This window comes from Nannospalax galili, unplaced genomic scaffold (assembly GCF_000622305.1).
Source record: "Nannospalax galili isolate Female #2095 unplaced genomic scaffold, S.galili_v1.0 scaffold987, whole genome shotgun sequence".
NCBI lineage: Eukaryota > Metazoa > Chordata > Mammalia > Rodentia > Spalacidae > Nannospalax > Nannospalax galili.
This window is the reverse complement of record NW_008356046.1, coordinates 721306-737893: the sequence shown is the minus strand read 5'-3', so window position 1 is coordinate 737893 and position 16588 is coordinate 721306. Positions and strand designations below refer to the sequence as shown.

The 16588-nt window shown below is 39.7% G+C and overlaps 1 protein-coding gene across 4 annotated transcripts in view; it reads left to right on the top strand.

The window, feature by feature from the left end:
- Positions 1-16588, top strand: part of Ca8 (carbonic anhydrase 8) — a 106196-nt gene that overhangs the window by 13318 nt on the left and 76290 nt on the right. For all 4 annotated transcript variants that reach the window (XM_029556686.1, XM_029556685.1, XM_029556687.1 and 1 more), the window contains exon 3: positions 1517-1641. In XM_029556686.1, the coding sequence (XP_029412546.1) occupies positions 1517-1641 (125 nt within the window). The remainder of the gene's footprint in view (positions 1-1516; positions 1642-16588) is intronic.

Below are 16588 nucleotides of genomic sequence, written 5' to 3'. Positions count from 1 at the left end.
TTTAAAGGAAAGACTGTATGCTTAAGCACAGACTGTTATGCAAATGCATTTTCATCATCCTTCAAAGTGCTCTTTTTTGGGACAAATTTGTAGATCATGTTCAGCAGTGAGAAAGAAATGAGGCCTTGTATGACAATGCTAATAGTTTAAGAATTATTAATATTTTATCACAATTTTGGTTTGCTTGCAATATCTGTGATAGCTTGAATGGTCATCAATTTTAAAAATGCATTTTAATTATTGACTATATTTATTTTTGTTTTTATTCCAGCAGCTATTCAAAATGGCGAGCGTCAACAGTCAGGTTTGTTTGTGGTGATCTTAAGCAACTGGGTGCAATGAAGCTTGGGAAGCTTGACATTCAGAGGATAGTTCTATGCTACAGTCTGTGTCTGTGTCTTTGTGTGTGTGTGTGTGTGTGTGTGTGTGTGTGTGTGTGTGTGTGTATGTCTATGTATGCCACATGTGTGAGTGTCCATGGAGGCCAGAAGAGGGCATTAGATCTCCTGGAACTGGAGTTACAGGTAGATTGTGAGCCACCTGACACCGGTGTTCTGAACTGAACATGGATCTTCTGGAAGAACAGCAAGTCTTCTTAACAGCTGAGCCGTCTATGCAGCTGCTGTTGATTGTATAAATATTAGGTCTCTTCTTGGATAATTTTACTAGCCTATGTCTGTTCTCTGATTGAAAGTCTACTAATACCAATGGATGAACCACGGATTTGGTTTAATCATTCATAGATCTGCAGCACATGCTTGATTTGTTTGAACTCAGACCATCTTCTTGTCTTGTGGTCAGCTTAAAAGTCTCAGGAAGGGGCTGGAGAGATGGCTTAGTGGTTAAGAATGTGTACTGCAGCTGGGTGTGGTGGCATAAGGCTTCAATCCCAGTACTTGGGAGGCAGAGGGTGGAGGATCTCTGTAAGATCAAGGTCAGCCTGGTCTATATATCTTGAGTGCCAGACCAGCTGGGGCTACAGGGAGACCCTGTCTCAGAAAGACCAAAAAAAAAAAAAAAAAAAAAAAAAAAATGTGTACCACTCTTGCAATGTTTGGTTCCTAGCCCCCACATTGGGCAGCTCATAACCACCTGTAACTCCAACTTTTGGGGACCCAATACCCTCTTCTCACCTTCACAGGTACCTGCACTCATATGTACACACCCACGTACAGATAGAGATACATACATATATACATATAAAAAGAAAATCTTTTAAAAAATGTCTCGGGAAAGATTTGTTTTCTTCTCTACTCCTGGACTGAAAACACAAAATAACTTAAACATATTATTACTAAGTTTTTAAAAGGGAGTTTGAACTTCTGTCCCATGTGAATTTTAGACACACCTACAGTTTAAATTTGCCTCAGTTGTACCATGTTCCTCATTTTCTCTCTATATATTCACTCTTTAGTGCTCTTGAGAGTTTTGTGAGTAAAACAAGAGCAACAGAATGAGAAGGCTTTCTGTTTATAAGCTCCATGTCGGTTAGTCATTCCATTTTCTTTGTTTTCAGTTCTCTCGGGAGGACCGTTGCCTCAGGGGCACGAATTTGAACTGTATGAAGTTAGATTTCACTGGGGAAGAGAGAACCAACGTGGTTCTGAGCACACGGTTAATTTCAAAGCTTTTCCCATGGAGGTAAGAATAACGATCATCTTGCAAAAATCTTGTCATTTAGTAAAGAATTCAGTGATTTTACTGAAAATGCTTTGAAAGTAGCTTTTGAATTTTATGTTTATACTAAGAGAAAAGAGTGCTTACTGAAATGTCAGCTTGGTGCAGCAAGTAAGACTTGGGCCGCACAGGGAGCGGGTTGGCCGCAGATCAAGCTGCATCTCACTCTTGCATCGTTGCTGCTGCTGCTGCCTCTGTCCATTCTAGGGCTCCGCTGCACATGCTCTGAATTGGGTGGGAGCTCTTGGAGAAAGCCCAACATTAGTGAGACATCTAGTGTCACTCATTTAAAGTTGTGCATTACCTTTATTCTCTGCAAACTGTTAAGAACAGGGTGATGTTTACAGAGAGGTTCTTTTGTCGAAAGGATTTTTATAATATATAATACTAATTTATAATATATAGTATAATTATAATATTATAATTAATGATTTAATAATAAATTCTTACAATACCTTCTTCAACATGCAGCTGAAGTCTATGGCACTTTTTCTGTGTTTCTTGCTTAATTCTTGTCCTATCTCTGTTTACGTAGTGGGCTTGATAGTTACCTGTCGTGCACTTATCCAGTGGACTGGCTCATGTCGAGTCCATGGTCTTTGTTAATTGTGGTCTTTTTATGACAGAAATCTCCCTGGCATTCCTCTGTAGCACACTGTCAGGCTTACCGCAAGCAGTCCATTCTGGTGAGGTTGAAAGGATGTCCCTGTTGGTGCAGGACTTGTTTTTATTACTTTCCATAAGAAATCTCAATTCTCCCCAAGAAATAGACATTCATTGTTGTCTAAGAACCTGCAACCTGCCCCCCCGTCACTCTAATTCATTTGTAAGACCTTACTTATTAACTACATCATCCCAGACTTCATCTCCACACAGAATCATGTAGACAACCATCCACTGGATTTTTTGATTTGGCAGACATGATAGATTAAGGACCATCTAATACTTAAAAAAAAAAAAACCAACAACAACACAAAAGTGTATTTTGAGGACTGCTAGAATGCTAGATCTTTCTCCTGTTCTCCACTACAAACATGCTTCATGTTAAATACAGAATTGTCTGGCCAGATTCCATGTCTAGAACTGCCTTAGTGATTAGAAGTCACTATTGTATAATTTTATATACATCATGTGTGGACTGTAAAAGGTTGCACTGAAGTATTTTTGGCATTACCTTAATAATGACTTTAAAAATCCCTTTAGAAACTTAGGATATTCACTTCATCAAAAAGAAACCCAAGCTTTAAAAATGAAATGAAAAGTGCTTCAAGGATGGAGGGAAAATGCCAAATGATATTCGAAAGTGTACAAAGTATGCCAAGAGAGAACAGGAAGAGAAGATGGCCTCTTCTAGCATCTGTTAAGAAGGGCTCCCCGTGGTCCTTGCTAGAAGCCATGCTTTTTTTCCTTTACAATGCTTAGAGACATCCTCTCATCTCTGCTGCCTTAAAACATGTCATGTAAACTTATGGCTCTCATCTTGTCCCAAGCCAACTTGAGAAGAAACAGTTCACACCACAACATATCACAGGGGGCAGAGGACATGAGACAAAGCAGGCCATTTCATCATCCCATCCCAATCAGTCCTCAAGGCAGAGGTACAGGGAAAGATGGACATAATGGGGCAGGAAGGACTACAGATGAGATTGCTTGTCACCCAGTTTACAGCCTTGGGGAGAGCTCATTAGATTCTGGGATTAGCAATCTGTGTGCCCTTTCTGTTTGGTCGGGTAGTTTCCAGACCAAATGTTCAAACTGGTTCAGCTACTTGGTGGTTCTTTAACTGCTTCGGTCCATTAAGCACTGGTAATGGTTTGTTTTGAATAAAGATTAAATTTTGCTACTGAGGTTTTGCTTTTGTAGAAATATTTTTATTTAGGATAATGGAATTACTGGATTTATTTCTTTTCAAAATAGTTAAGGATTGATGCTTGCATTCTTTCTTATCCCAGATTATCTTTGATGAAATCCCAGGGAAAATGCACCAGTCATCTGATACTTGTTTGGGCTAGATCACTGCAGCTCTTATAAAAAGGTTGTGGTGTGGGGCTGAAGAGCTGGCTCATGGGTTAAGAGCACTGGTTGCTCTTGCAGAGGAACCGGGTTCAGTTCCCAGCACCCACGTGACAGCTAACAACCATCCAGAACTCCAGTTTCAGGGGATCTGATGCCCTTTTCTGACCTCCACGGGCATTGCATGACACAGGTACACTTACGTACATGTAGGTACTACACTCATAAAATAAAATAAAAATAATATTTTCTTAAAGACTGTGGGGGTTGGAGAGAGAGCTCAGTGGTTAAGAGTGCTTACTCCTCTTGAAGAGGACCTGAGATTGGTTTCCAGCACACATGTCAATTGACTCATAACCGCCGGTAGCTCCATCTTAAACATGAGAATGTGACCAGTGGGATGGTGCAGGGTCAGGGGACCAGGCATATTTTCAAGCACAGTTTCTTTTTTTTTTGAGAGCATTGTCCCACTTTTTCTTTTCTTCGTTTCCTTCTCTCCTTCTGTTCCTTTCCCTTCCTCTTTCCTTATCGTTTCCTCTTCTCCCTTCTCAATGCTCCCCTCGCTCTTTTCCCTCCCCTCCATTCCGCTCCTCTCTTTTTGACTTTTTTATGATTCCAGGGCCTGTGCATACTACACAAGTGCTCTACCACTGAGCTATACCCAAGCCCTTTCATTTTCAAGTTAAGACTAACTTTAATATTAAAATCATGTATTCATGTACTATTTCAATGATTACTTCCTGGAGGACAGGAATTCTGTGTCCTAGTCAGGAAGAGTCTTGCCTATGCCTGTTCTATTCAGTGAAGTGTTTCCCCTCTAACGATTACAGAGTTTTAAGTCTTTCATAGGCTCCTTGACTCATTTCAAGTTGACTTTTGTATCTGGTGAGAGATAAATATCTATTTTCACTCTTTTTTCATGGGAAATACATTTCCAGCACCATTTCTTGAAGAGTAATTTTGGTATCTTTGTAAAAAAAAAAAAAAAAACAAAACCCAGGTGGCTATGGTTATGTGGGTTTATATCCACATTCTCTATTCCATTGATCTATGTGTCTCTTTTTGTGCCCATATTGTGCTGTTTTTGATCTTATGGGTTTGTAGTAGATCTTGAAATTAGTTATGGAGTGATACCTCCAAGAGGATTCTTTTGCCCAGGATTGCTTTGACTCTCTGGGTCTTTTGTGCTTCCATATACATTTCAGAATTGTTTTTATATTTCTGTGACAAAACAGCATTGAAAATTTAATGAGTACTTTACTGAGTCTATGAATCTATAGATTGCTTTTGGATATATAACCATTTTTACCATATTAATTCTTCCAATCTGTGAGCATGACAGATGTTTCCAGCTCTGGTATGTTCCCCAATTTCCTTCTTTATTGTTTTAAAGTTTTAATTGAAGAGGTTGTTCACTTACTCGTTAAGTTTATTCCAGGATTGTCTTCTTTTTGCAATTGTAAATGGAATTGTTGGGGAAGCTGAAGAGATGGCTCAGCAGTTAAGAGCACTTGCTGCTCTTGCAGAGGACCCAGGTTTGAATCCCAGCACCCACATGACAGCTAAAAACCATCCATAACTCCAGTTACAGGGGATCTGACACCCTCTTCTGATCTTCATGGGCGTTGCACAACATGGGTGCACTTACATACATGCAGGTAGTACATTCATACAGATAGAATAAAAAATAACAAAAAGTTTTAAAAATGGAATTATTGGGATCGTTTCCCTGATTTCTTTCTCAGCGCATCGGTTATTGGTGTATAAAGGCTACTGACTTTATCCTGATCCTTTGCTGAAAGCATTCATCAGCTCTAGGAATTTACTTGTGGATCTTTAGGATCTCATATGTAGGATCATATTTGTATCCTTTTTATTTCATCTTCTCTTATTGATCTAGCTAAGACTTGAAGCATTATATTGAATGAAAGTGGCGATGGTGGATACCCTTGCCGTCTTCCTCATACTAATAGAAATTCTTAGAGTTTTTTCCCACTAGTTCAAGGTCAGATGTAGATTTGTCACATGTAGCTTTATTACATTGAGGTATGTTCCTTCTGTTTCTAGTTTCTGTGGAGCTTTTGTAATGAAGGGATGTTAAATTTTGTCCAGAGCTCTTTTCTAGTCCTATTGAAATCTTCATGTGATTTCTGTCTTTAAGTCCATGTATGTAATGTATTACATTTATTGATTTGCACATATTGAACCATCCCTGCATTTCTGGAATGAAGCCAATTTGATCATGGTGTGTGCACAATCTTTTGCTGTGTTTGTCAATTTGATTTGCAAGTATTTTGTTGAGAACTTTTGCGCCTATGTTCATCAGGGAGTTGGGCCTGTAATTTTTATTTATTCACTTTTTTGTTGTTGTATCTTTACTTCATTTTGTTTTCTGGGTAATATGGCTTATAAAAAGTGTTTGGCTGTGTTCCCTCCCTGCTTTTCTCTTTCATGGAATAGATTGAGAATGATGGGTGTTCGTTTTGCTTTTATTATTATTATTATTTATAGTTTTTTTGTGTATTTAATACAGACTATCCCAAACAATCTTATTCATCTTTATACCTGCATCCCAAATGGCACCCTCCTATAGCCACCCCTCCCCCGACTGGAGCCATATACTCTGTCATCCCTGTTACTGTCCACTGTGTTTAAAGTTCTGATTGAATTCCACAGAGAATCCATTTAGGTCTAGATTTTGTAGTTGAAATATTTCTTTTTAATCCTGTTTCAGTTTCATTGCTTGTTATAGATTTGTTTAAATTGTTTGTCTCATCTTGGTTTAATTTTGTTAGGTTGTATATGTTTAAATTTTATCCATTAGCTTTAGATATTACAATTTAGTAGAATGTACATTTAAAAATATGTTTTAATGATTCTCTGAATTTTGCTGGTATCTGTCAAATGGCTCCCTTTGCATCCCTAATTTTGCTCTTTTTGTTATTCTGGCTAACCTGTTTTGTCAATCTTGTTTATCTTTTCAAAAAATTAGGTCCCCAGCCCTTTTTTTCATTGATTCTTTGTATCTTCGTATTGTTTTTTACTTTGATTTCATTATTTCTGCCTTGATTTTTTAAAGTACTGGCTTTTTTCTTTGAGAATTTCATGCAGTGTAGTTCTATCATATTCAGACTCCCTCCCCTATCTATGCCTCTACCTTATTACTGCCGGTCTGATTTCATGTTCTCTATTAATTTTTTAAGGCTTATTGAGTCTAATTTATGTTCCTAGTTATTTCTCCATGTGGGTCCGCCCCCTGGTGCCTGGTCAACCTGCCCAGTGTCACACCCTTTAAGGAAACTGATCCTCTTCCCAGTAGCTGTCAGTTGCCAGTCCCTCAGCTAGGGTTGGGGCTTCTCACCCATCTCCCCACCTCCGTGGGATTTTGTTTAGCTTGAAGTTTCATAGGTCTTGTATGTGCTGTTGTAATTGCTGTGAGTTCATATGAGTAACTGCCCTGCTGTCCAGAAAACACTGTTTCCTTGTAACCGTCCACCACCTCTGGCTTTTACAGTCTTTCCACTCCCTCTTTCTCAATGATTCCTGAGCCTTGAAGGGAGGAGGCGATGTGATATAGATGTTCCATTCAGGTCTAAGCATTCTGCTGTCTCTTATTCTCTGTACTTTGACCAGTTGTGGGGCTGTGTTAATTGCTATTTGCTGCAAAAAGAAGCCTCCCTGGTGAGAGTTGAAAGATAGATTAATCTATGGGCTTAACAATAAGTCATCAGGAATCAGTTTGATATCAAGTCCATTTATCAGGATAATAACAGCAGGTTCTCCCCCTATGGCCTGTGACCTGTTTGGTCACAGGTTCCTAGGCCTTATAAGAGTGCCAAGTATCTTAATCATTTTATTTCTGTCTACTGATTTTGGGTTTTGCTTGTTTTTTCTTCAAGGCCCTAAAGTGCACTGCTATTTATTTGAGATAACTCTGATTTTTAACATAGAAAGTGTGGCTTTTAGCTTCCCTCTTAGGATCATTTTCATTGCATCTCACAGGTTTTGATGTGTAGTGTTTACATTTTCATTCAATCCTAGGAGTTAAATTTGTTTTCTTAACTTCACTGATGACCCATTCATCCTGAATGCATTTTTGATACTACTAGGAGTCAGCTCTAAAGCTGCTAAAAGTTTACACAAGATTTGACATTCAGCTAGAGCACTTTCAGGAGGCAGAGTGGAGGAAGCATGCCCTTTGTGTTTTGCCTCCTTGGAATTTTCATTTTTCAGAGACACATCTGCTTCCACAGCCCTCTAACAGTCTGATGATGTTTTCTCCCTGTAAACCTGAATTCTGTTATGAACACTCCATGTTTAAGCCTAATTGGCAGTGTAAAACAGTGGCAGAGCCAAAAAGTGCTGTATTTTCCCTCCCATGATGGAAAATCTAATGTATGCACATATATTAAATATATTCCTATAGATGTATGTGCCATATTTGTCAGTGAAATTCTTTTACTTGATATGTGGATATTTAGTATTAGGGTATTTAATCAAACCAATAACATCAGTAGAAAGTTATTGATTTAAAACAAATTCGAGATCCACTAAAGTGGGTTATTTTGTGGCCGTGGAAGCTGGTGGTGGCTGCTTCTCCTCCTCCTCCTCCTCCTCTTCTCATACAGTTAGACATCTTAACTTATGAAGTCTAACTTTATTGGAATAACAGCTTTGTCATTTTGCTAACAGTGGTGGCCTCCAGCATCTCCCATTCACTGGAATTATTTAGTGCATTTAATGTTAAATACTGTACATATGTCACTTCTGTGTATTTAGGCTCAGAGTTTCTGTGGTGGTTTGAATGAAAATGTCCCCCATAGGCGCCAAGTATTTGGACATTTGTCCGCAGTTGGTGGTGCTGTTTTGGGATGTCTTAGAAGTTGTGGCCTTGCTGGAGGAAGCATGTCAATGGGGGTGGGCTTAGAGAGTCTTTAAGCCTTTCTGGATCTCAAGTCACACACTTGCTTCCTGTGCCTGCTTGAAGATGTCAGTGCTTAGCTTCTGCTCCTACTCTAATCACCTCCTGCCACCACGCCTCCCTGCCATGACAGACTGTAATTCCCCTGGAACCATAAGCTCAAATAAACTCTTCCTTCTATAAGTTGTTTTGGTCAGTGTTTCTATCACAGCAACAGAAAAGTGACTAATACAGTTTCACATCTTATTTCCAGGGCATGTGTTCTAGTTCTGTCACTTGTGGATGCCATTGTTTCTTAGCTGCTCTGAGGTACCTAACCAAGGGCTGTGTAGTTCTTGGCAAATCATGACCAGTGGTGTTTATACATGAAGCACTACTAGGGGGGACTGCTTCCCAGGCACTTAGATTTTATGCAGGGTTAAAAAAAAAAATGATAGAGGATCTTCAGCTGCCAGATATAGGGATAATATGGTCGCAGAATAAATCACAGACCTGTACATATTGAATAGGTTAAGTGTTTTGTTTTTCTTTCCTTTTTGCTGAGTTCCCATGAGTTTCTTGCTACTAGACCGTAGCCTTCACTTGCACTTCTGCATGACTGTCCACAAACAAAAAGTTTTCCTTTGGTTTTTAGATCTTCCTTTCCAAAGCTGTCATATCACTTAGCATTATATTAAATAATTAAAGGTCATTTTTTTTTCTTACTAATCTGTATTTTTAAAAACATGTCTAGGACTTTTTTTATTTTATTTTAAATTTTATTTTTATTTTATGTGTATGGGTGTTTTGCCTGCATGTATGTAAGTGCATCATATGTGCGCAATGCATGTAGATGTCAGAAGAGGGAGTCTGATCCTCTGGAACTGGAGTTACTGACAGTTGTTAGCAGCCATGTGGGTGCTGGGAGCTGAGCCTAGAAGAGCAGGTTCTACAAGAGCAGCACATGCTCTTAGCTGCTGAGCCATCTCTCCAGCCCTAAATTGCCTTATTTATTTTTATTTTATGAATATGCATGTTTTACCTGCATGTATATACATATATGCACTGTGTGAGTACCTCATGCCTGTGGAGCCAGAGGGGCTTTCAGAGCCCCAGAGCTGGAGTTATAGACAGTTGTGAGCCACCACGTCGTGATGAACGAGCCCAGGTACCGTACCAGCTTTTGGTGGGAAGTTGAGTGCAGTATGTAAACAGAAAAAGAAGTGCATTGTGCAAACAGGGGCCTTTACTTAAGAGTCTGGCCATCGCCACCCCCCTTCCCTCTCAGAAGCATACCAGCTTTTAGATTCCCTTTCTCCTCAGGGAAGTGGGGTGTCCACCATGAAATGCTGTCTCGGTGTAAATGCCCAGGTCTTTAGTTGTTGCCCCTGAGTCATCTTTGTATTTACCTGAAAGAGATACATTTTACTTCTTTTACTACTTTAAAGAGATCCCAGGGGGCTGGAGCGATGGCTCAGTTCTCTTAACCACATGGCAGATACAAACCTCCTTAACTCCAGTTCTAGGGGAATCCGAAGCCCTCTTCTAACCTGCGCGGCATTGCATGACATAGGTACACTCACACACATGCAGGCAGTACACTCATACACATAAAAGCCTTAAACACCCATAAGGAAAGTTTAACTAAAGATTAAAGGGGCCAATATAATTTTTTAAGAGTCCATATGCATAGCTAAAGGCTACATAACAAGAAAGAATGCCAGACAGGAGATACCTTCTTTTGAGTTGTTGGCCAGGGTGGCCAAAGGGACTCCCAGATAGTAACCCAGCATAGAACTGGGAGAATGAACAGCAGACCCCAATCTTATCTAAAGGAATATTGAATTGATTGCTGCTAGATGAGGAACAGCTGACCCTCCTAAAACAAAGACCTCTAGATAGGCTGACTAGATTCACCAGAAGGGCAAATAGTAGGGATTGGCTGGGGTGAAGACAACATGGCAGACAACAGCAGGGATATCAGAGTATAAGGGCTCTAGTCGGAGAAGGGAGGCTATGGTAGGGTGCCATCTGGGAAGTGGATGTACAGTTGAATAAGATGGTTTGGGATGTTCTGTGTGATACACACACATACACACACACATACACACAAAATCAACAAAATTTTAAAAATGTATTATATTTGATGAGGAAGCATGGAAATTTACATCATGGTAATTAGTAGAGGTGATAAACATTACCATTAAAATCTACCCAATGACTTTATAGACATACACAGGCGCCAAGGATCCAAGTGCAACTGATTATGACTAGTAATAATCAGATACATACATATTAGAGATGTATGTGCCAACATCTCAGTGTTAGTAGCAAAAACAATGAATCTTTCTGCAAGAAACAATATATTGTAAAAATCCCAGCACTTGGAAGGCAGAGGCAGGTGGATCTTTGTGAGTTCGAGGCCAGCCTGGTCTACATAGTGAGTTCCAGGACAGCTGGGGCTACAAGGAGACCCTGTCTCAAAAAAGACAAAACAAAACAAAAAACTCATTCGATTTTCTGTCTTACAGCGCTTATACTGAGTTCAATATTGTATAACTGTATTACTTCAACTGTGAACCTAGAAACTTGCAGCCACTTGTGAAAGAGATGTACTCTTGTTCTGGAGTGTGTTACTGAATATGTTAAAGCTGTAATGAAATGCTTCTTCTAATCATGTAGTTATTAAAAATTTTAAAAAAATTTAAAAAAAGATATCCCAGAAAGCGTTTGCCTGGTTAATAGTGGAGTTATGGTTGAGATATTTTGCTTCCAGGAAAATCTCACAAAGAGAGACCTTCAGGCCTGTGAGTCTCTTCTAAGGGAGATGTCCATTGACTTCAAGGAATGTAATATGACTTCATAAAACAGAGTGTGTGAGAATTAGACATAGAAGATAGTTAAAGCCTTTCACATTTAAAAGGGACATTTGCAATCAGTTATCTAAGTGCATATCTGACACAGGAGCAGTTGGAGGGTTCATAAGGGCCAGCATTACCGAACACCTTGTTGGAAACCCTGATGTCTGGTCCAGATGAAGAAGCATGGTTGGTTAAGTATTCAACTTATGGAAGAGCTTTCCTCTCTTAGGGCTATTCTGCTAGTGGTTCAGATGGACAGATAGCACAGTGGGCCACCTCTGCTTCCTGCCCATGTGAAGGGCTGCTGTTTCTGCATCTGTCTCAGATACAGAGGCAGAGGGTTGGCCTTGTACAGGGGGGTGGGATGGAAGTTGTGACCGTGTGTACTTGCCTTAAAGCAGGCTGTGATAGTGAAGGGTAAGGGTGTTGTATCACCAAAGTGGAATGTTTGTTGCCTCTGGAGAACTGGTGTACTTAGTGGATTTCCTGACTCTGCCCACTTTGCCCTTCCTGGGTCTGAAGAGGGTGGCGGCTAGGCTCAGTGTAATAGCCCTTAGAAATCCCTTGAGAATAAATGATTGCTACAAGGGGAGCTTTCTTCATTTTCCAAAGCCAATTCTTATGCGGAAAATCAACAAATTTGGGATTTTATTTGCAAATGTAGTTAATACCGTGGTCTGAGGTTGCTTTGGGGGAAAGAATGGTTGCCTTTCAGAGAAAATAAGATGCTAAGAGAAACATTGCCCTTGAATGTGCAACTTCTTGGAGCAGTTTTATTTTCACCAGAAGAAAGAGCATCATGTCTCTAAATATAATAGTAATTATTATTACATGTATCCTGGAGTCTCCCATGGGGCTAGCACATTGAGCCTCATGGATAAACTGATTGTTGGCCTCTCTAGTGGCCATCGCTGTAGAAATGCTCTCATTTTGGCAAAAAACCAAACGTAAATTTTATGTTTCCTGAATTTCAGTGAACACTTGCCTTTTTTCCATGAAAATCATGGTTCCCGCTTTGATTCAGCATGTTTACCTTTTCATTTATTATTTTTGTGTGTGTCCAGAAACCCACCAGATTACTGAATAAAAATAAAATTATGATGTTGAATAAATAGAAAAGTTCTTGCAGCTGTACCACACGGTGGGGCCGTCTGCCATTCCACCACAGAAAGCAGAGTGTGCGAGGCCCAGCTGACCTTTGGGAGCTTACTTTGAAGTTCCCTTTGATTTTTCATTTGTAAGCATTTCCTTCTTTGTCTTTAAGATATGCAGAAAGCTGTTTTGTCAAGCTAGATTTGGAAAAAGCACTTATGAAAGCTGACTTTATGATATTAATCAAATTCGTAGAATAAAGAACTATTTGTCACTAAATATTCACAGTATGTAATTAATGCGTGGATAGTTATAGACTTGGGTTCTAATAGATTTATGTTCTTCAGTAAATTATGTCTCTTCTCAATATGATTTCAGATAATAAGCAGACATTTATTTCAATATTTAGTTTGTAACTGAGTAGCTGTCTCTACATTTACATCCATTTGTTTATACTTTTTGTCTATTTTTATTGAATTTTTGTGAATTTCATACAATGTATCTTGATCATATGTTGACCCTCCTCCCCTGTCTGCACCTTCCCATACCCCTCACTGGATTTCATGCATTCTGTCATATATATTAAGGCTTATCAAGCCACATTTGTGTCCCCAAATGTCCCTGGGTGTGAGTTCATCCACTGGAGCTTGGTCAGCCTATTTATCATCACTCCCTTAAAGAAAACCAACTCTCCCTCTCCAGTAGTCATTATTTACCAATAGTTCCCCCCCTAAGGCTGGGGATTCTTACCCATTTCCCCACTTCTGTGCTGGGTTTCTTTCTGGTTTGAGTTTGTGTGGGTCTTTTGCATGCTGTCACCATTGCTGTAAGTTCTTATGAGCAACTTTCTTTGTGATCACCCACCTCCCCTGACTCTTAAAGTCTTTTTGCTCCCTCTTCCACAGTGGTTCCTGAGCCCTGGGTGGCAGAGCTTTGATATAGCTGTCCTCCATCTGTTGATAATTGTATCCATCTGTCCATCCATCCATCCATCCATCCATCCATCCATCCATCTATCCAATAAAAAGTAGTTTTATAAAACCTACTATTCAGACCCTTGTCTAAACACTGGTAGATAGTGATGAATATGACAGACAACTTGGGTGGAGTTTTTAATACAGTGGAGGAGTCTACATGCAATACATGTGACTTGTCTCCTTCCCACTTTTTTCCTAAAACAGTGAGTATTTCATAAATGTAACTGTGATGTTGAAATGACCTTACCCCTCTAACTTGTCCATGAAGTATGTAAATTTCAATATACAATATGCAAATCTGATCATTAGAAGCTAATAAGAAGACGATTTTAAGATATTTATTAGAATATAAACATGTGATTTGTAATATAAATGATTGCTAACCACACAAAATACCTCTAACTAGTTTATGAAAGGTTTTGTGCTAGGTAAAACCAGGCTAGGTTGTTGTGGGTTGGATTAACTCCAGTAACCTACCTAAGTTAGAATTAGTGAGATTCAGGATAACAGCTTCAACAGGAAGGAATTAGGAAAGACTGTCATTCTGGAAAACCCAGACACAGTGTGTCAGGAAGCGAGAAAACCTTGATTTCAATCTAAACTCTGAAGTATTGGATAAGCTAGTAAATTGAACTTTCTCCAACTTTTCTGTCCCTGTTTATGTAAAGGGCAAGAGCTTAGCTGAGAAGTTGGCAGAGACAACCCTTCTGAGCTTCCTGTGACTTGGAAGAGATGGGAGACTCTTAGAGATGTGGTTGTAGTTGTGATGATAAACACTAGTGAAAATATCCTGAAGGGGGACACAAAAAACTTTGTGGCTACTACAGATAAGACACACATAAGGTATGCAAGAAGAAAAAATGTTGAGTTTTTTCATAAATCTCTGTAAGTTGTCTCTCTTTAGTTGAATATATATTGCCATTTGTAGTCTAATCAGGATGTCGTTGCTCAGGCCATTTTTCCTGACATATTTTTATTATGATTATTATGCATGCAAATAAAGTAGAATTTATACCACTAGCCTATTTTGTAGTGAAAATAATATTGCTTTAAGAAAGACAGTTATGTTATGGTGTAAAGCTTTAGCTGAATCAAAGGATGTTGAGATTTTTAGATTTTTAGTCTGACAAACACACAAGTTTTTGGTTTTGGTTTTGTGTTTAAAGAATGACGATTTAGGAGCTAGGTGTATGGCACAGTGGTGGAATGCCTGTCTGGTATCATAAGGACCTGGATTCCATCCCCAGCACTGTAAAATAGAAAAGAAAATTTGGCACAATCATGTTTCTAGGATAATTATGTTCTTGCTAATTCTTTGATGATTCTGAATATATATTTTTCTTTTAGTTTCGTAGGGCTCTGCATCGGAAGAGCTCATTTTAGAACTCTAGAACAGCATGCTCAATGTTCTCAGAGGAGAAGCTGGATTTTTTTTGGGGGGGGGGTTGGGGCACAGTTCCCTAGGAGGCAGCCTGGTGATGTGCGTTATGAGTCTCAGAGAGCTGCATTCTGATTCCAGTTTGCTGTGTTGTCATCTGGTTTCTGCATAGTTGTTTAACCTAAACTCTTTCATTGGTATGGTATACACAAAAATAAAATTGTCCCTAACATTATGAAACAGAGAGAAGCTGTAAAAACTAATAGTTTAGGGCCCGGGAAGAGGGTTCAGTGGGTAACGTTCTTGCCGTGTAAACATGAGGCCATGAGTTTGAATCCCTAGCACCTGCGTAAAAAGCTGGGCAGTTAGCTTAGCTCCATTGTGTGTGCTGGGTGGCGGGCAGAGGTAGGCAGATCCCTGGAGCTTGATAGTTCAGTGAAGAGACTTTGTCTCAAAAAAATGTGTAGAATGATTGAGGAAGATGCCCAACGTCTGTCTCTGGCCTCCACAGGAACATACGCAGTTGAATACACCCACACAGGTACACACATACCCCCCACCCCCCTCCATGAACACATACACATGTGTACCCCCCACACTTAAATTAAAATATTTATTATTTATATTTTATGTGTATGCGCGTATTGCTTGCACGTAGGTAAGTGCACCGGTGTCGTGCAATGCCCGAGGAGGACAGAAGAGGCTGTCGGATCCCCTGGAACTGGAGTTAACGGACAGTTGTTAGCTGCCATGTGGGTGCTGGGATTCCAACCCAGGTCTTCTGCAAGAACAGTCAGTGTTCTTAACCACTGAGCCGGTAGGAGAAGGGTATTATTAAGTGAGAAAGGGGGTAAATGGGGGCACCTTAAGTGGGGAAACTGTGATGGAGGGGTGAGACAATGCAAGAGATAAAGAATGCCTAGCTAGTTTTGAAAACCAGAGGGAACCATATTACTCCTACAACTTACTGACAGATGATACATAGCAAATCAAGAAATATATGTCTAGGTAAGGTTTATCTGAGAACAATTGGTCTTTGCCCAAGATTTATCTACATGACACACAGTAATTAAAAGTACCAGACTGGTGGAACTAACCTTGGGTGTTTAACAGAAATACTTTGAGGTCTATAATAATTTGGTCAGAGGGACATAAAGGACAGTTTTTGTTTTTTGCCCTCCTAGGTCGACTAGTTCCAGGTGACTATGAGCATCTCTCAAAATGTCCTATAATAGTGGTGGGTCACCTGTCCTCTTGATCAAGGAGGCCAAGGAGACCCCACCAGATGGACTTGAACCAGTGTCCAGTCTATAAAGAGGAGGGTCAACACAGAGGAGTCATTTCCTCCATGCTTCCAAGCAAAGCCAACCATGGTTGAGCAGGACCTTTGACTTATCTTCACACAGGCAGAACTGGTAAAAGAAAGTAGCCAAGCCCCTGAAGAACAGATCCTCAAACGACCTTCAGAGTGAAAATAAATTGCCTTATCTGGGCCAACTAACTCTGTGGCCTTAAATACAAAGAAGGAAAGTATAACTAAAGATTAAATGGGCCAACATAACATCATAAAAGTCCATATGTATCACTAAAGGCTACATACAAAGCAACAATGCCAGACAAGCGATACCTTCTTTTGAGTTGTTGGCCAGGGTGGCCAAAGGGATTCCCAGATAGTAACCCAGCATAGAAC